The 21,339-nt window shown below is 41.3% G+C and overlaps 1 protein-coding gene across 3 annotated transcripts; it reads right to left on the bottom strand.

Moving 5' to 3' along the window:
* Positions 1-484: 484 nt before the first annotated feature.
* LOC109466099 (TNF receptor-associated factor 2-like) lies at positions 485-20,326 on the bottom strand. 3 transcript variants are annotated; one of them, XM_019763720.1, is made up of 7 exons: positions 20,216-20,326; positions 3,816-3,970; positions 3,632-3,698; positions 3,256-3,351; positions 2,935-3,003; positions 2,031-2,750; positions 485-1,699 (listed from the first exon to the last, which is right to left on the bottom strand). In XM_019763720.1, exons 2-7 carry the CDS (start codon positions 3,956-3,958, stop codon positions 1,475-1,477), a joined length of 1,320 nt encoding a protein of 439 aa, XP_019619279.1. In that variant the 5' UTR covers positions 3,959-3,970; positions 20,216-20,326; the 3' UTR covers positions 485-1,474. The 3 variants fall into 3 exon arrangements, with proteins under 3 accessions (XP_019619279.1, XP_019619280.1, XP_019619281.1); XM_019763721.1 differs by lacking the exon at positions 20,216-20,326 and adding an exon at positions 9,220-9,260; XM_019763722.1 differs by lacking the exon at positions 20,216-20,326 and adding an exon at positions 8,780-8,851.
* Positions 20,327-21,339: the final 1,013 nt, after the last annotated feature.

Below are 21,339 nucleotides of genomic sequence, written 5' to 3'. Positions count from 1 at the left end.
AGAACTGGGAGGTGACACGAAATATACTAGTAAATCCCTATCAGTTGTCAATTCCTGGCTGGTGAAAGCGCGTCAGACACGTGATCTGACGTAAACAAGGACTCATCGCTTTCCTCAACCTTATCTTTACGACTCTTTACATGTAGTTAGTTGGATCTGATTTTCTAGCTTCCAATCAAGCTGACTTAAATGTTAAATTTACTCTTAAGCTAACTCAAGCATAGGGGGGTACCAAGTTACGCGCTTAATAAAGCAGTGGCCATAATTTGACTTCTTACGTTTGTTACTTGATCTGAAACTCTCTACACTATGCTGCTGTGCTATGTCGCAAAAGGTGACAACGTATTTACTTAATTACTTAATTTTTCCGAAGGAAAATCATTCAACTACAGCCGACACGATGGTTTTCAGAGCTTTAATATGACACAAGGAGATACAAGCAAGATGATAGAAGCTCCTTGATACAAGGAGGCGGAGTGGGCTTGGTAAACTTTAATGTTGAAGACATGACAATCCGGGGGGAGGGTGGGAGATGCTCCCCAGGCTAGGGAGCTCCACCACCCACCGCTACTCGTGAGTTCCATACAACAGGGATGGCCCCTGGGTCAGGCGAGGTCGGAGTTATGATTCGTGCATCTAATTAACTGATTTGAGCTCGCACAAGTATTGTCAATGAAATGATTCAAGAAAACCTTTGAAAGAATTCACATATATTCATATGATTCATACATAAGGTCTTCTTCCTTATAGCGTTAAGCACAAGCATATTAGCTTTGCCTTGCTAGATCCAGTTTGGGCTATCAAACCTGACTGAAAATCTTAATGTCGTGTCCTCAAAAAGGATGCTAGGTACATTTACATGGCATGGCTATTTGATCAACAGGAGATTCAGCATTCTTCCTTTGGTGAAAAATGGGCTAAACAAATTAAATACAATTAGTTACGTTTTTACGAGAAAAGTTCTTTTCTGAACAAGTCAAAAGGGATGAATAATTAGGTCTAGGAGCTCCGGAGGCGGTGTATACAGTCATGGACAAAACTATATCTACATTGAACAGAACAGTGCGCCGGGGTTCTAAAGACTACAGCCCTTTGAATTCCAGCAACATGCAGGTCTGCTGAACGACAACAGTCGGGATTCCAACTCTGATATCTGATAGAAATGAGGTTGTAATTAACCCATGTCGGTAAGTACTTAAAGCTTTCCAGACGTTTTAGTTTTTCTTCTCAGTGCTTGATATATGTTAGAATCGCCTCTGTCCTTCACAATGTCCAGCAATTGCAGCTTTAACTACAAAACTTGCAAAAGCATGACTATCTAAATGTCCGAAGTGTCCACAATGATCTTAATGAACATGGTATGGTCCAAACCTATCCGAAAGATAATCTTCGAAATACGAAATGTTTCTAATTTTGAACGTATCAAGTGCAATGATCTTTTCTGTGATTTCCATCCCGTGAACGACAGGGCCATTCAGTTTAAATCACTTGTGTCGACAATAACACGGAGGTACATGGTGTCGTCTCTCACATAGGCATGGCTGCTGCTCTCCAGCTGACTGAGCGGCACGAAGAGCGGACATCCACTGGCGATGTTCATGTCACTGGTGGGCCGCTGGAAGGACGAGCTGGTCGGGTCAGGGCGGAACGCGTCGATCTCGTGTTCACGGTTGTTTTGGTCCAGGAGCATGAAGGTCACCTGAAATGTACCACGCGGAAAGTTAGTATGAGAAATAAAGATCTAATATTGATACTGGTAAGAATGATGGAATGTGGACCACATCGTTCAGTGACGCTGTAAGTGTTACAAGGATAAAATAGCATTTGTAGAATAGAAAAAAATGGATGAATCTGAGTAAAAGTTGTGGGGCGATAATTTTTGAGGTTGGCGAATAATCTAGGCATGAAAATAATATTTTTGATAATTGATTCCAGGTATTCTAATTTCACACTTACAATGGATATAAAGGTTTGAAATACATCAATGTATGTTAAAACGTTCACAAATTATGCAATATGATATTGTTCACCTTCTGCTTAAAGGGCCAGCGCAGCAGCCCGTCAAAGTGCCCCCTCATCAGGACGAAGAACAGGCTGATGTGACTGCCTTTCCCCATCCCATCTCCGTTCAGGTAGATCCGGGCGCCCATCTTGTACCCTGTACGGCTGGTGAAGAAACATGGCGAGTAGAAACTCGCTGTCTTCCCCGTGATGGCGTCGTGGCGCTTGCGAGTGAAATCCGGAATCTTCCAAGTCAGGATGCCGTCATAGCTGGTCAGTTCGAGGGTCTGGATCCGGAGGTCTTGTTCGGCGAGGGCGACGTCCTTCAGAGCGATGATCCTCTCCAGAGACCTGACCTTCCTCTCCAGGGTCTCGATGATCTCCCGGTCTTGACGGTGCTGTCGCTCGTACGCCTCCCTCTGGACTGACAATCTTTCAGTCGCTCGCAGAGAACTAGTAAGACCTTCTCCCAGGGCATGCATTCTTGTGTCCAGCCTCTCTCCTGCATTCACCAGATCCCTCGTCTCTTTCCTCATCTTCGCTACCTGCCCTTGCAGACGCACCACCCGATTCTTCTCGTCGTTTGAGGCACTTGACGCACGATCTTCGACAGGTGTTGGCGGTGGCGGTGCACATGCTTCCCTCAAAGGGCCCATCAGATGTTGGTTTGTGGTGAGGGTGAAGCTGTCAGCGTCATCCGGAAATGTCTGACGGCGGGTCGTCTGATCTTGTCTGCTGACCCCTGCCGCCTACAATAACGACACGCGATGCATTGCAATTTGCAAGAATGTCTGGTTTGGAAACATTTTTTATCAGTACACTTTCTCAACCTTAGTCAAGGCAGATTATTCGCCTACAACATTAATTTTAACTTAATCAGATGGTGTATCTATCTGAAATGGTATTGACCACATTGCTTGGAAAAATCTGTACCTGAGTGGGAGCGGGAGGTGGTGACCTTTCGTCCGACGTCGCAGGACAGTGATGTTTGTGGATTTGGAGCTAAATGTAAAGTCAACGTGGTAAGTTACTAGTGCCTTGCTATAACGAGTATCATACTAACTTGACTTTGTCAATATATACAAACTTGATACATTATACAGCAAGAACGCTAATTAATGATAAACGTTCAATCATAATTTTTTAAAGATTTTGTTTCTACATCGTCATGCTACATGTACTTTTGTTTCGACTCGCATGTAGCAAGGAAATATAAACTTTTGCAAGCATAGGAAAAAAAACTTTGAAACTCACATACTGTCCGAGTATTCCCTCCCAATCACAGCCAGTCGTAGGGCATTTCACCTCCATGTTTTCAATCTCTCGTTGGGCAAACCTGTCCTTGTTCATCTACAACGCAACATACCCAATCTCAGCGTCAATATAATAATGATAAGCATAATAAGGAAATAAAGACGTCAATCTTTTGAATTTTAGTGTCAATTGATACGAATGACATCACAAAACCAAATCAAAATGTACTATCACAACATCTGACTTACTATCCCGACAGATAATCAGATTAACCACTGTTTTTACATGTCGAAAGCAATGTCTATGTGTAGCTATGTATGAACTATGTATAATCAAGTGCTTTGAATCATGGTCGTTGAACTATACATGTACGTACCTTATCTTTGTCCAGGAAAGGGCACTCTTCTGTAGGGCAGACCAAACATCTTGGTCCTGCACTCGTGCTGCACAAGGAACAAATTCCGATAATCCAAGATATGTCTTGTCCGATGATAAAAAGATTTCTATTATACTTACATGTACAACTTTATTTCAAAGGAAATGTGTCGTTGTGTACTCACTTCAAGAAGCCTCCAATACACGATGAGCAGTACCGATGGCCACACTCAGTCTGAACAGGATCCCTCAGAACTTGTTGACAGATAGGACACCGGAACTTCTGGAGGTTCGAGCTTTTGAAGATCTTGTCCGGGAAACCAGGCATGGCGCAGCTTGTCTGTAAAACACAAAATACTATGTGTTTGAACTTCAGCTTACATGCAACAACTGGTACTGACTTTGCCTTTCGAGGTCCATTTAGTGTTACCTAGTACCGTGACAAATGCTATCACCGCATATTTTGCTCGTGTACATAGCTCAGTAAAAGTTTTATGAATTAATAATAATAATTTTTATGAAGAAATAATAGTGACATATTTTTGAGTAGATATCTAGATATTTTTTGCTTTGTCGTGTAGATATCATTTCTTTATCTAACCTTCGAATTTTTATGTTGGTTTATGTAAGTTTGTGACATTAGCACCAGCACTAGGAACCAAATAACGTCTGCTGTAGAGTAGTTAGTCCATAGATTATTTTGTTCATGTGGTACTTATTATGCAGCTGCAAGCGTTCACAGCTCATTGTTCCATTTCCGTATCATGTAACGTTATCTATTACCTCCTTGACTTCACTGTGCAGTGTTTACGTAACGCAGTACTGGTGTTTGTCTTTATAACGCCCTTCATGGTATACATTATATTATGTAATTACATTCACCGTTATTTGCTTAAAGTCCTTTCCTTTTTGTCCTGTTTATACTGTGTGAAAACACCAACCAGGTGGCTTGGTGAAAAACGCCCATTCAAAAAAGGCTAAGTGTTGACTTAACAGCACAAAAGTCTACTTCAGTTTGACTAAGTCCCCCTATCACATACCTACTGACGTATTTTTGTTCCTTTGAGCCAACTGCTTTTTAAGAGCAAGCGAATGATTCCCCACATTCACGTCCAATACAAATTGAATATAACTACCTTAATCGGTTTGTGAAAACATGTTTTTGATGTACAGACTGAGCCATATCTTAATTCCATATTTACATTTTATGGATGTCAAATGTCACTATTACTACTGCTGTAGCGTTGCTCATGTTGGTATCCGGTGACAAGAATTCCGAGTATATGATTCATATCAGTACTCGATCCTTTGGCTCCAACAGTTGGCGTCACGTCATTGTAACGAATGCGGTTACCCGACCATTGCAGCCAATCACAGAGGACCCTGGGGGTCACAGCGTCAGGTTAAACCAACACATAACACCAGGTTGTGGAGAAAGCAGCTGCTACCTCACCTGCGTCCGTATTTACTCTCTCTCTCTCTTTACTTTTGGTATACGTTGGGCTACAGCGGAATGTAATGTCAGGCATTGAGCATCATGACAATTTTATGCAGCTGCAGGAGGCCAGAAAGCAAGATTGTGGACAGTGGATTCAAACCATAGATCTGCTGCGGTGGATTTCATACCAGATCATGGAAAGACGCGTTATTGAAAACACTGACGCTATGACGTCGACATCAACGTCGTGCAAAATGGCGGGCAGGGTATCGCGACTTCCTCGAGCAAGGCTGTACATCTTTATGACTATTATATGGTCTGACCGAAAACAGTAACTAATGCCTGGTGCACCACCACAGATGAGGTAAGGTATAATACTTGTGGGGAGCCCAATAAATGTTCATTTTCAGACACCTCTTGTTACCATCGACGTCGAGCTGTATTTTTTTTAAATTCATAAAGGTCTCAAGACAGAGCCAATTTAACTCTCCCGGCTGCCGTTGTCCTCTCGCCATATTTACTAACAGTTTTGTAGATGTCATCAAAATTAGAAAGCTGCTTTCTATTGTGAGCAATCCGATGAAAACTTCAATACTACATTTCAAGCTTATTGTTGTGTATCCTCAATAGGCTCTAGCAAGCGAGCCTACTCAAGGGTCTACTCGGCTATCGTAGCACGTCGGACCGCCAATCTTACCCCTTTCAGCCCCGGGGAATTTAGCTGCCCCCGATAGATTTAGATTACATGACTCTAAATCCATGTCCCTACAATTTGGTGACCAGACTGATGTTTCAAAACAAGAGACATCTAGTTTTGGTCACGTCAGTAGCTAGACAAGTACATCTACTGGCTAGCGCTGGTGTAAGTCGACCGTAACGTAACGTCTAAGACCTGGCCTCGGTCATTGAGTTGTCCTGTGCATGTCACTCCACTGTCCGCTTTATCTTAGATACAGTTATACTAAGTATGTCTCCAGTAAGACGTACCATTAAATTGTTCAAATTGCATGGTTAATTTCCCCGGCTTTGTCAGAGCCGGGGAGGAAGCGTTAGTAGTTTTCTTCGGTTAGACTTTTTCGACAGGACATTCAGGTCTGCTCTAAATTGCTACATACAAGATTAGTAAGCTTCAAAAATCAACTATGCAGTGAAGTATTGTACAGTTCAGTGGTATACTACAACATTAGTATTACAAGATACGTACCTTAGTCAGAGTAACGTCTGAAATGTGAGAAAGAAATGGCGTTGTATGCCCAAGGCCTACGAGTCTCTGTGAATCTGGGACGGCTGCAGCTTCTCTAGAGCATGCTTAGCTATTAGGCGGGGCACAGGGCGCCTCCAATCAGAGAATGACGAAATTTTCATAATTTATACAGACTACCCGGGTTGGTCATTTATCCATTTATCCCTGGCTGGTCCTGGCTGGTATACTCCCATAGCGTAGTCCGCAAACCAGTAAACAACCGCAGTCTATTGTATTGATTGATAAAATCAGCAGCAAATGTGAAGGTTGGTTTGTAACAACAATGTTGGTTTGTAACAACAACAACAACAACAACAACATTGTTTCAATGTAACATTTTCAAACCAGACAGAATAACCCAGATACTTGTTACACGGCCACATAAGCATGAAAATTCTATCTGCAACTTTCAGTTTGTAAAATCAACCCGTGTTCAAATTCCAACTTTCAGCCCTGTCAAAGTTTTATCTAAGGACATTATAATTTCTATATAATACCCTTGTTGTGTCAAAATATCTACTTGCATGTATCTGTACTTGCAAAATGTCTTTCTCACAGCTGAATTAGCTTTTTAAGTTTTGTGTCTGAAATATGGCTTCTGAATAAGGTGCCTACTTGCAGTCAGATACAACAATATGGATTTAGGTTCTGTATGTAGAACTGGGCAAGTAACTGCCAGCCAAGGTCTCAAGCCACAATCCAGAACATGACAAGCCAGAGCTGTCATTACTAATTTACTAGTACACTTTATATTCTGGGTTACTGGTAAATCTAACTTCTTCATGTGTCTTATTTCAAAAGTGTTTCAAAGATTCGTTCTAGAAGACTAGAGTATTAACTTGTACTTGTCAAGCTAAACTGTTTTAGCCAGGCACCCACCCATGTACACTACACAACTAGTCCAGAACCATTCTGAAGTCTGGTAGTTATGTTATCCAATTCATATCGGCATGTGGGGTCATTATATAGTTAAAAGGATCACAGACCATTGTGTTTCACTAAAAGGCAGACACACATGGCCACTGACGAGTGATCAGACAATAAACTATGTTCTACGATAGGAATTTCGTCGTTTCCAGCCATTTCAGGTGTATTATGGCGTTCTCACTCAGCACTATTCAGCGTTAACAACAAAAACAAAAATTTACGTTCAGTGAATAGTAACATAGTCCATGGAACGTCAGTAGGTCAAACTAAGTTCCAAAATATCATGCTAGTAGCTAGATCGTTTCAATGGATCAAGGAGGTTCTTGCATGGACATACAACAATTATGCCTAACCATTATGATCATTATGGCCTATACCTAACTATTATGATGTACAATATCATGTAGTGTATAACTGTACACACTAGTTAGTAAGCAAGTGCATACAAATGGACCGAACACAGAATGAAAACTTGGCCCCATATTGTAGCAGTTTTCGACGTTGACTTGTACATGTGTCATGTTTTCCTCTCAAAATTTATGCCACAGTCCACATATTAGTACTTTATATTCCCATGGACCTAGACCAGACCATAATCATAGGAAGTTTTTACAGATTGCCTAGAACCCAACGAGAGTACATCCCAAAATGCAAAATGTTTCTAAATTGGTGGCTGGGTAGAGGCATACCGTACGTAACATCACTGACGCATGAATCATTTATTTTCTAACCAATAAGTATTGACCAAACATCTAAATATATGGCTAGACTGTTGACAAGAAAAGAGTTCTTTTCTAAGCAAAGCAACATTAATGTTTTTCTCCCATACTGGTCATTATGCCCCAGAGAGGGTTTGTCCAGTACTGATAACACTAAGAGTGAGACTACTAGACAATGAGAATTGAGTTACAAGCACCACGGTCTAGAAACTTGTAACTATATATGACTCACACTGATTTACAGAAGACATTACGAACATCGATTAGAAGATTCAACATGGCGGAAAAACGTACAGTAGTCAGTAACTCATCAGTTTGGTTCGCGGGACTTAAAGCGGTTGCAAAAATCCCCAATAATAGCTTATAATATAGGGAGACCTACAGAAGTTAATCGAAGACTGGAAACAAGGATAACGCCTTTCTTCGCCATGCTTATTTGTGTTTGTGTGATCGACCCACCCTTGGGCATTCGTGGTTTTCAGGATTGTCCTAATGTGTTGGTCGACATGACTCACCAGCTAGCCCACAAACTTGCCCTAAAACATTCACTTAAAACGTGGGCCTGGCCACAACAGCATAAAGGTGCCGACCATGATCTAGAATAGTTCTGAACTTCGATTCTGACAGCTGCAAGTCAGAGGATAGCTTGAACGTTCGCCGGCCATGAGTTATTATCGTGACCGGTAATCGTGAGGTTCTAGCAACATGTTTTTCTCTGAAAATGTATGCCCAGATTTGACAACATTTTACACAAGTTACTTAATCGAACATGCGCTGGCAATCTATACAAAGTGGTCGACGAGACACCAAAATATTTCCTACCTGTTGTCCTGTCTCTACGATGTTTGAGGCAACAGCTTCTTCCCGAAGTACTAGTAAACAACTTAGAACAACGCCTCCCCTAATTCTGCCTAAACACACCTAGACCACATATGACTCATTCCCTCACAATGTGAACAGCTCCCCCATGCTGACTGCAACCATACAACTGACTGCAACACGTAGCAAAATTGACCATTGACCTCGTGAGTTTCTGCTTGTCACATGAGTGTTTTTCAGCCAATTGAACAAATGAAAATACTCTCAGACACAAGAAAAACCATTCATCAATTTATTTGAAAATGCTGCACTGAAATTCAGCCATGGTGTATCTGACTCCCACCGAGGCTAGGGAGTCAGTGGTATTACATGTACTGAGAAGAGTTAATTCTTAGTCCACGAAAGCTGACAAACAACTGCACTAAGCCAATTGGCTTACGTACCTTGTCCTGCAAACGCTGTCAAGAAATTAAGGTACTTTAGGTGTGGAGTTACATTCCAACATGGTCGCCATATTTACAGAACGAAATGGCACTGTTATCTTGAAATGTCGTCCAATTCTTGATATATGGCAAGTATTGTCTCAACCAAGCTCCGTCGAAAGTCGTTTCCGGTATAGCTTTTGTCCACCGCCGTGTTCCCTTTTCTCCCAGTAGAAGAAAGTCGTTTGTCGACATGACTCACTAGCCCTCATTTCTCCTCTGTTCACAAGCCCGCGGTGTCGAAAAACTGGTTCACTTTGTCTCGCATGCACAGTCCTGTGTTCCCGCTCACGAACGTTAATCGTCGATCTTGGTCTGTAGTACTCCCCGAATCCTACTAGTATATTCCAGACCATAGCCTTCCTTGTCATATCGTTGTCACAATTGACACCAATTTATCTGGAGGTTGAGCGTCCAAAAGGGCTATTTTCTCACACGGAAAGTTGATCCCAATAGAGCACATTCCACCACATAGTCAACGTTGGTCAACATAAACCTGTTTCCAGTACACAGGGCATAGACGTACCTGTTTGCTATTGGTCCGGTCGGACATTGTGTCATGGCGTCATGGCGTATCCACCCATGTTTACTTACATGTATGGCTATCGTTACTCGATGTCGCAATACATGTTGCGTATAGCCTCGATTTCGATTGGGTGCATGGGGTGGTGGTAGGCGTGCGTTGAAAAGTCAACAATGTGGTCGAACTTTGACAATCAGTAGTTTGCAAACAACACCATCTGTTACCCCCAAAATGATTTAAAGTTACGTATTTAGAAGCCTATACCATACAGTATGTGTAAAAATGTCATGTTAACCACTGTAACGCAGGAATAGTACTGATCTTAGGTATGACATTTGAGAATGAGAATTATTAGAGGCGAGGTACATGTCACATCGCCATATGTGGCATGGCATTGCGAATTTTGGCTTGGCCACAATATCGAACTCGTATACATCATAGCCACATGCAGTTTTACCTTTGCCTTGTAATGAAAGGCTTCACGTTAATTGTGATATGGAAAAATTAAAAGCATAGCAAGCGTGCGAAATGAATTCTATTTAACCCCCATACCTGCATTTCCTGTACCCAATGTTAATAATCACAAGATTTACAGCATTGCATTTTCTGTGAAAGTCGTCTGATGTTGTTTTGCACACCTACACGCAACACGAATATAACATTTCTGCACATCGGTACGATTACCTGGAAAGGAGCGACCAGACAGGGACCATTCTTACCTTATCGCGAGGACAACACCAGCTGGTCCGGTACTGAGTTAAGAAGGAACCACTGGATTTGCGTGTTAGCCAAACAAAGAACGTGACACGTTCCCGGATCCCAAAGGGGTCTCCTACAATTGACTTTAATAAAACAAATGCAAGAAAACACAATCGTCAGGGGCCAGGAATGTGCCACAGTTTTCAAAACCAATTTATTCTGTATGCAGTTGATGAATATCAGCAATAAGCGAAGAAAATCAATGCATTTCAAGATTCAGGGAAGCCACATAAACCCTACAAGAGCCTAGGGCTAGGCCCCATTTCACATTTGTTTACCTACCAATCAAACGGGGCGGGAATCAGACGGTAGGGCTCAGTGGCGCCGGTATGTGCAGATCATGTACAGGTTGAGTTTTAACAGTAACTCAGTACTGTCTCAGTTGTTGTATTAAAAGTCCCCACAACACACATAAACACAAACATTTAAAATGCTTTTCGCGTCAGTTGATTCATATTTTCATTTGAGACTTTGTAGTAAAAAAAAGAAAAGAACACGCGTACGGGGTATGATATACCGTAAACATGGGATCAAACTCCATGCCGTAAATACGTCAGGTTCAATCAGTCACGTGTCACGCTGGGAAGTACAGCTTATAATTGACTTCAGTGCGCGTGAGCAGTCTATCATGGCGAACTCACTGAGTCATGAACCATGTGGCAGATTGCATTGTTATGCGCAGCGTTGTGTCACGTACACCGTACTAGTATTCAACGTACCAAATAAACTGAGACATCAGACCTAGGACGTGGGAACATACGTCGCTGTGTCGACGTAAGGCCGATATTAGCTGTTTTGAATTTTCACAAGATCTATATGATTTCATGTTATTACCACAGTAATCATTTAAACAATCACAAGTGAGACATTAAACCAGATTAATTACGTCATGCGCTTAACATATGCATTGCCTCATTGTATTGCATCATCATTTTGAAAAACAACGTATATGTAGAGGGCTGAAAATCAGGTTTGTCTCGTCTTCTTCCCTTTTTTTATCTATTATCATGGTTAGCGCTCTAGCAATCGATTTCAAAATACAGCAATGAAGTCAAGAGGCCAGTCGTATATAGATGTTTTAAAGTTGACGTCGTCGTTTCAAGCGGCTTCATACCGTGCGTGAGTCACTAGTACTACAAAGTACCACCACCTCCTTATGATCCCGATTGTCAGTAGACAATCTAGCCTGAGTGTCAGTCAGCCTTTTAAGCTTTCGTCCGCGGATCGTGGGAAGCGGACGAAAGCTAAAAAGGCTGACACTCAGGCTAGATTGTCTGTAATCGAATCTGTATTTTTCTCTGCTGCGTATGTCAAGAGTTCCCAGTTAAGTGTCCGGAACGTGGTACTTTATCATTTATCCAGTGCGAAATCACCTTTACTCGGTTTTGTTTAACTTCTTGAAGGTGACGTTCTGAAATATATGGTCTACTATTGAAACCAGAGACTTCGTATACATGTATTTAAGTCGGTGTCTCACTTCTAGAAAATACAATGTAGATCGAGTCCGTGACCTCTAAAGGACATTTCAGCAGCAATTCGGGCGGTGACCTCTCGATCAGTTTCAGGGATTGACCTTTGTTAATGTTCGCAGGTCACAAAGTGGAGTTTCGGGCGCTCGACTCTCGTTCGAATCGCTATAACTTCTCAACATATCGTTATCAAGTTATGAAGGCACACTGTGCCATCGCCAATGTTTATAATGTTACGTTAAGGGGCATGTTTTGTCATAAGAGTTGACAATAATATCTAATATGATGTGGGGGGGGGAGCAAGAGAAAATGCATTGTTCGAAGCAGTGTTCCATTCATCCAGTCACTCCCTGTTATCATACAATATGGAATATATAAGTCTTATGTCATGTCTGACCCGGAATTACGTGACAGTTTTACTACACTAGCTAGTATTGTATTTTAGTTTCAGTGGGTTGGTCTGAAACTGTGCCCTGGGTTTCGAGTCTCGGGCTCATTGCTTGTTTCATCCAGTCCTCTGTTGCATCCAGTCCTCTTACCGGGCGAACTCCTTCTATCAGTCGTCAACAGGTGTGAGTGAGTACATGTAACATGATGTTGTAGCCATGACGTACATACCCGCACGTAAATGGCAGCTTGAAAACGGTCACGGTGACCTGCATTGGGCGCCGAGCTGAGCTGTTCTGTCAGACTAGACGCCAAGATTTTACCCAGACAGCAGACAGAGGTAAATGATCCACTTGTATATAGCTTTAATCCAAAGTAAAGTATCAAGAGTAACTCTTGAAGCTGTATATCACAATTAAGTATAAATGCAACAATCATGGCATACATTGAGAAACCGTTCAAGGAAAGGACCCAAGATGGCGGGCACTTATTGCTTACCATGCAGTTATAGTGCAGCTTGTAGTAGTAGCAGGCAATAGATATACAGTCTAAAGAAATGCGTTACATGGGTTTGATGTTTTAATGTCAGACCAGTTGAAATTCTAGTTGATATTTGTACCCCAATTAGCTCATTGTCTTTCCATGATAGTGATATTTTGGGGGTGGGAGGCGGCTCTTGTAACGAATAGCATACTTTTGATGTATACTGAACCAGTCGTTGCTTTCAAACGTGCCATATAATATTTATTCAAGCCTGTCGTATATGGGCACAATAAGTTGAAATAGGAACAGAAGAAACAATGGCCAACATTTGTCCACAGATGTGCCCAAATACTTGATGTGTCATAAACTGTACAGTGAAGGCCAAAAGAGCGCAAATGGGCTCAAGGAAAACGTGGTGACTACAGGCTCCCTCTTAGCTTCCGAAACTGTGACGTCATACACAATCACCAATTTACATACCGGGCATAATGTAGCCTGACGTTTTGGGGAACCCCCTTATGTCAGACGTTACTTTGGCAACTGTTTGACCTAATAGCCACTTATTCACTAAGGTCAACAGACCGGCACAATCCAAAACACAAGAGGGCAAGAAAGCGCGGGAAATCCTGAACATGTGATCAGAGGCAGACCATGGCCGGCAGGCTTACTGTATGCCATGCCAGGTTTTGGCGCTAACTCCCTTTCCCGACAGTTTTTCTGGGTGAGTTAACGTTATGCAACACAAACTTGACAGTAGTCTTATTCGTTTACCTCGACAGTCATGCACACCTGAGTTATACGGGGATGTGCTTTTGTATTGTTAGGGATGATTACGCCAGTACCAAGGAGGTTTCACTTTCGTCCATCCCTGCATTTATTCTGACATGTGAAAGAAGCAGAGGTATGTTTGTACTTCTTATAATTTATGCACATGTTCTTGCATAAAAGATATCATGAACTTTGACTTTAATTTGATATACAGTATTGAAATGTTCATATATTTCAAGTATCTAAAACAACTGGTCTGATAGTATAATTATATGGAATTGATGGAAATTCGTGTAGTTGACGAATGGCTGTGTTTCTGCTCGACTGGAAAGATATGAAATTACCTGAAGCAAAAATGTGGAACATCTAGTCTTAGAGACCATCGCCTGCACAACGCATAAAAGCTCAGCCATACCTTAGAACTACACGCTGCAACTACTAGCTTGCAGTGACTAGCGTACCTTGGGGGTATTCACGTTTGTGGTCTATGCAAAGTCTGTATTCTCAGGCGTGTACGAAGTCTGTTCCACTGATTATAATGTTGAAATGTGACACATGTTATATTGACACCAGCTGGATCACGGGTCATTACCGAGTTAACTTCAGTTTAAAGTTAAGACATTTTGTGTTCGGGGGTTATTGGTATACCTGACGATTATCACAAATTGTCCGTGAACATCAATATAAAGCACTCCGGTCCAGATATTTGCTCCTAATACGTACTCTATATGTGTAGAAACTGGGCCGTTTTGCATTTGCGCCATGTGCCAACTTACATGTGTCTTTGCGGTCAAAGTTTAACTGAAACCATTCAACCATGGATGTTTTTGTTTACGCGATCAGCTACAACTGCCATGACGCGTCTGTAGGTCAGTGTTGGCCAATCAAGGGTAAGCGTCACTCAGATGAGTTCCTTCACGGCGTCAGTGCTGAGTCAGAATGCTTTCGGGTCTATCGCGTAACTAGAAGTGAACAGCAACAGTCACTTTTCGTGTAATGAACAAAATGTGGCTTAAAACGGGATGACTTTGGGATCGTAACATACGATGTGAGATAGCGATAGTAACAACTGTCGTAGGACGTCTGACGGTCATGGAGAAGGTAGGGACAACATACATTCAATAAATGGCTGGCTGCATAGCAATCATGGCTGAATCAATTTGTGATCCCTTTTGTGATTTCGTGTGCTGATACTTAGTTATCCGCTCAAATTTGTATGCACAGTAGCTTTAAACTTTGTAACACTCCGAAGTTGATACGCTATTGATACCCACCCTCCCCCCAAGCAAAACAGACACGTCGCGTAGCGTTGTTACGGTGGTGTGGTGTACAAAGTAAACAATGCGGACGCAAACAGTGTTTACTGGTTGGGCAGCGGTCTGGGATCAATTCAAAACTCACACGTAGGTTTGGTAATGTACTTTGGCACCTGACATCCCAATATTTCACAAACCTACTCGTGAGGGTAGGAAAATCCTAGGTAGCTGCAATTATAAGAAGCCCACCCTCTACCGGCTCACATGGAGACATTATTCCCTTTCGTGACTAGTCGACAAGATGATTTGAGGTCCCAGCTATCGAGAAGGTGCACGTGAATATAACGTTAAAATGCAAACTAGAGGGCTATTCCAACGGAAATTTTTGCCTTTGTAAAAATGTCCCTTTTCAAAATACTAGTATGTAGAATTCAAGCACCGTGGTCCAAGAAAACAATGGGTCTACCACAGCCACAATGGGCCTCCCACAGCCACAAGTTCGAAATAGACGACCGCACCAACCACAGTGACTTTGGCTTTTGAGATTGGCCCCGCCGATGTAATCGACCCCACCTGCCTTCCCGCGTTCCGTTTCAGTCCCGCCAAGGCCACGCGCTCGATCGTGCATTGTTCAAATAAAACTTGCCTTTTCTCTCCTTCGGATGGCACTTAAACGTATATAAGTGACGATTTTTAAGTTGTTGAGATTTGACGTATCATAGCTGATGAGTTATGGGGCTTTGATCTTTGAACAGGGTTTTAAAAGCAGGCCGAAGCATGCATCAGGTGCCTATGGGTAGTTTCCCGCCATTTTCCCGCCAAACGAATAACTCGTGAGATTATATGCATTCTTTAATTTTTTAATCGTATGTGAAGGTATCCTAGCCAACTTACCGTGCGTGCTGTGGTTGCGTCCCAGCTCTATACACGTATCGGTCACAGATGGGTTGAATTTTCCTCTAGGCTCACCCGTGATAGTTTCCTCCGCATGTCTGAATCCCGCAAGATCGAAATGGCGGGAAAATGTCCGTTACGTCATGTTGAATTGATATTGTACGCATGCGTGGTATGACGCCGGCAGTGTTGCGCAACAGTTCACTGTTTTTCCGCCACAACCACGCGCGCGTGCATTGTTAAAAACTCCTATCTGGCAAGGTATTGAATGGGTCCGGGTGAGACACCGCTCAATAAGAAATTTGAGAAAAATACGTTGTATGTTAATAGCTGCAATATAGATTCCATGCCTTTCTACTACCAATCCTTTTCAATATAGGAGTGGTATTATTTGTAGTACAGTACATCTTTATGGTATTATTTGTTGTACAGTAAATTTTTATTTATCTATTCATATCTTAAACGTCCTTATGCTCTCAACCTAAAAATGTACGAGGATGAACAAAAATCCCGGTGAGACTCACGTTTTCTCAATAATTCTGAATAATTGATTTATTTCAACACCAAAAGCAAACCTTGCAGCAGGGATAAGAATCCCTGAATTGAAAGAGTTTGCGTACAGAAAAAAGGTACAATAGGCAAGGCAAACAATACATGTATATACAAACCCTCATATACACTATAATAAAAAAAAATTATACCAAGCAAAATTACTATAAATTTTGAAAAGATTCGCCTGACACTTTTACCTTATAGTGTGCACCTCTATATTTTTTATTTACACCAACTTAAAATATCTACCCAAAGCATTTGCAAAAAATTTGAGATAAACAAAAGCTTAAGTCCAATTTTGGATAAACAAAAGACCCAAATAGCTGATCACGTGAGCGAGAGTTCATAGGTCAATCAAGTTTGGGCCATGTGCTTGTACCTTGGGTCAACAGGGAATTACCGGTGGAAAACAAAGAGGTGAGCATAACAAAATTCCATTGCTTTTCATAAGGCATCAGCAGAGTTTGGATAAGTTCAGTGTGACAGTGTTATTAAGATGTCGATTATCAGTGCTCTGTTCATTCTCGTACCTGGTTAGGTTGAGACCATAAGCACGTGTAAGATGTACACTATACTCAACTACCACTCTTATATTGACACTTAGACACTTAAATATTAGTTATAAGAACATGAATGGGATATAGCAGAAAGGCATGGAATTTATATTGCAGCTATTGGCATAGAACATATTTTCTCAAAGTCCTTATTGAGCGAAGGGAAAACTTCAATTTGCACGGATAAATTTAATCTCTTTGTCTACCCAAGGAGGTATGCACACCTGTTGTTTTGTTTATAGTCTAGGGTTACAGGTCATTGGCATCGCGTCGGTCGCCATCTTTGTTCTTTGTCTGGTACCAACACGTGGTTGCTTCGTAGGTACATTATATACATGATAGCGTCTATCGCATTTTAGGCGACAAATTTGCAATAATTTGTGATTTAACTGCCAGTTATGGAATGTAATACTTGCCTAGTGCTATATTGCTAATTTGGTTTGCTGTTTTAGTGCAATTAAGTACGGTTAGCTATTGTCAATAGAGCCTGCGAACACACTATATCATTCACATGCTGTACACAATGGTCACAATGGTGTATATAATATCCTGGCTGTACCTACGAACTGGATTGAAAGTCAGACACAGCTCACAGCACACAGCTGTAAATCACAGGGCCGTCCTATTTCTGAATTGAGTGCGCGTCGCAAAAAGCGCCATCGCATTATCGGATCAGTTTTAGTGAGCCACCCAGACAAACCACTGTGGGAGGGCACATCAAGGCCAACAGACAAAAGGCTCACAGGTGTTGTGAATACTGAATGAGGGGTGGGGGCTTCAGACAAAATCATGGCCGCTTCCTACTGAGTTTCGTCTTTCTCCCTACCTAATGCTATTCCTAAAACCACAACCGATACGTGAAATACTTTCCACTATGTTCAATGAAGACTGTAATATACAACAGATTCTTTCACTTCATGACAAAAAAAAGGAGTCAAAGCTGAAACACTCACCCCTGGTATTAGAAACTGCATGGTGAAATATATAGGAAGATCTGTAATTCATAAATTAATAATTTCGAATTGCTTTATCGCTTTACTTAGCTTGTAAGGGCATATACTTCATTCATCCAAGATCATTCATTCATGCATCCATTATACTCGTTAATATTTTATCATGCAATCATATTCAGGTCTTTGTGAATATCGCTTTACGAATGACAGTTTAACAAGATCATAATCTGGCACTCTGAGGCTGATATGTGAAGAGAGTTGATCAGGCTAGAAGTAATCTGGTTTTTAATACATGTATAAGTATATCATATCATACTATGCAGATGCCAGATGTCGATTTTCACATAAGTCATGGTGCAAAATTTCTGGTGCTATTTCTTGTATTTCCTTGTGCATACCGCATATACTAGGTACTGATGTCATTCCACTATTTTTTTAGAATAAATGGGTTCTTTAAATTGGTATTGGCATCATTGTGGCTGTTCCCAACCAAAGTTTCCTCTACAATATACATGTAAGTCTTAAATGGAAAATACTATAATCCAGGTGGATTGAAGCGTCAATCCCATCAAATACGGCACATTTTGGCACTCTTTGTTTGGCACAGGCTTATCAAGACTTGATAAGGATGATAGATGGTAATATAACACGGACCAAAGCAGGTCCGTGCAAGATTACTTGGAAAACCTGAAGAAATGTGTACTTCTCATCGATATTATTGTAATGGTGTCAGAAGAAGCATTGAGGCTCAGTAAGTGGCCGAAAACATTACCACTGTAAGCCCACTACCTACATTTCGTCATGCAATATATCCACCCATAGTTAAACACGTACACTTGGCTAGTCTTGAAATCCCACCGGCATTACGAAAAAGACAACAGGGAAATATTATCTTGATTACATTTTAATAACTGCGGATTGGAAGTGAAATTCCATTACACAACGTTGAATAATTGATGTATACACATGGATATTTTTCATTCATAATGGCTCGTACCACAATTTGCGTTCTGAGGTTTCTTCTAGATACATGTACTTCAAATTTTGAATGAGTCACTTTGATCCAACCATTTAAGTGTTATTTCGCACCATTTCGGCCCAAACAGTGGAAACCAGACGGCCATCAAGACAAAATAGGATAAACAAGTAAAATCTGAGATTTTATACCTCCGGGCTTTTTATTGTATATTCTTATATGTTGTTTGTTATGTATAGTTGATGGTGTTGAATTCTGTGTTAGAATTATCGTTCCAGGTTGTGTTAACACAGGACGTCAACATTTTCATCTGCAGATTATAACATGTACCAACGAACTTATGAAATTCTATTCAATCTGCCGCAAGGAACTCGTAATGAATGTCGACGTTCCCAAACCGTTCTTCTACCCTTCCGGATGTCTCATTCCCCGGAGGTAATTATGTCTTTAGTAGGGCAGTCACGCGAAAGAATTGAAACTCACGCGCAAGACCGTTTTCAGACAAAGGTAGACTGACATCCAAGTCTAGGTGAGACAAAGGGGCGAAGCAAATGTCCATACCATATCGGAATTACAACTTAACGGATCATTTAATGCCCATAGTTAATATCTAATTTAATATTCAGACTCTAAAATATGGTGTTCATTGAAGTGAATTTGTCAGATTCCCATGCACTTGCCCCTATTCATGGTGACAGCTTGCCTTTTTGAAGGCATTTAAAAACATGAATATAGGAACGTAAGACTCACAATTATAAGGCTAAGGCACATGCTATATAATCCTTTTCTCTCACTCTGTGATAAATAACTAGCCAGGATAACAAACTGAAAATCAACAAGCGTAGAATTAGGCGTAGCCTTGGTTATACACATTTACATGTTTACTTGGTTATATTATTTACAATTCAGCTTAGTTCACACCAACCAACGCAATTAAATCATTGCCCCAAGATTATGTATACTAGTATCCTTTTTGTAACATCAAACAAACTAGTGGTACATGGGAAAGAAGGGAACGGCTAGTAAAAGCTGAACACAAATAGAATGGTTACCGGAAATGTTTGTTATACATCAACGGACCTGAAATCAACTGCTGTATTTAAGCTAAGGTGAAAAGTATTAACAGGTACATGTAAAGATACGTGATTTAGAAATCATAACGAACTTTCTTATAGCAATACCTTCATTCCCGTCTTGGATTATAGGAACAAAAAGCACTGTTTGCACCGACGGATAATACAAATCCACGTCAGTTCACCTGGCGCCCAAATATGCAAATCAAAGTACTAGTAAACGTTAACGTAAGTCTGATTGCATTGTTACCACGGTACCCACAGCTCATATTTTTGATATTAAGTCTTGTCTATTCAACAATGTACTCACCGCTTAGAGTTTCACACGTCTTGGATGTCGAGCGTTGCCCAGGTAGACCCGTAGTGACCAAGAATTTTAGCGTGCTTATATGGCCCTTTGTTAGCCTCTCTGTCACATGATAGATCGTGGGGGTGGACCGGAAGAATATTAAGGGCATGATCAAAACAATGTCATGCACCAAAGTAATTTCTGTCAGGTCGACGTTGTTCGATGAAAGACCTTACCATGACAACGTTGGTTTTGTTGGCAGAAAATGGTTACGACACCCCTCACGCACAGACAATATGGCGACTTACAATTTTGGCACATTTTTCACAGATATAAACAATCTTCAAACCCACTATTTGTCAATATCTCGCAACGTAAAAAAAAAAAACGAAAAAAGCAGGAAATAATTAATTTATAACAGTTATACACCTAGACTTTTATTTTATTTTCTAGAATCCAACGACCCGTGTCATGGTGTAAATTAGCTTCATTGCTGTGCTGCATGTAAACAAAACTGAGAGGCCACTTCGCTTACGAGGGTTAACGCGCATATCCCAAGGGGGCCTCACGGTTAGTGTTGGCCCATAGCGTTACATATACTTGACTGAGAAGAAACTAAGATGTCATTTCACTCAGAGGTACTGCTACTACTGTATAGAATCCCAAGCAAAATACAATAGAATATGCCGTTCACGTAAAATACGTATATCCCATTAAGCACGTGCGCATGACCTGTCTCCATATTGCAGGACATGCTTCGCTTTGTTCCCCATACAACATACCTGTCGCCAGGCCTATGTAGTGCCACGTGGACACAGCTAGGCCGAGTCACCTGTCCGTAATTTCTCACACCCGTGACAACAGCCGCACATTTCATAGCCCCAGACACTTCAGAACCGTTCATCTTGTGACATTGGCCAAAATGTCAGGGGTGCAATGACTCACACACTACAATATGTAACCTGTTACCTTTACCTATTGGCCCCCTTCTTGAAAGTATATACAATGCCCTTGTTTTGTGGCCCTATCAGCGCAAGGTCATCTCACAGATTGTTAATGTCGTGAAGGGGAAAGAAGGCCAAGATGTAACTAATGTGCAGATTTTCGCGATTTTTTTTGTGATTTGTGTTACACGGATTGCAAAA

Source organism: Branchiostoma belcheri, unplaced genomic scaffold (assembly GCF_001625305.1).
Source record: "Branchiostoma belcheri isolate BF01 breed outbred unplaced genomic scaffold, Haploidv18h27 scaffold16, whole genome shotgun sequence".
NCBI lineage: Eukaryota > Metazoa > Chordata > Leptocardii > Amphioxiformes > Branchiostomatidae > Branchiostoma > Branchiostoma belcheri.
This window is presented reverse-complemented; position numbering and strand designations above follow the sequence as displayed.

Bases quoted from the DNA above. Each gene is read 5' to 3' on its own strand.
- LOC109466099 (XM_019763720.1), bottom strand. From the start codon at position 3,958: ATGCCTGGTTTCCCGGACAAGATCTTCAAAAGCTCGAACCTCCAGAAG. The intron at 3,352-3,631 runs GTACGTACATGT...GTTGCGTTGTAG, and splicing joins CTTTCCTGGACAAAGATAAG to ATGAACAAGGACAGGTTTGC. The intron at 3,004-3,255 runs GTGAGTTTCAAA...CTTTACATTTAG, and splicing joins AGGGAATACTCGGACAGTAT to CTCCAAATCCACAAACATCA.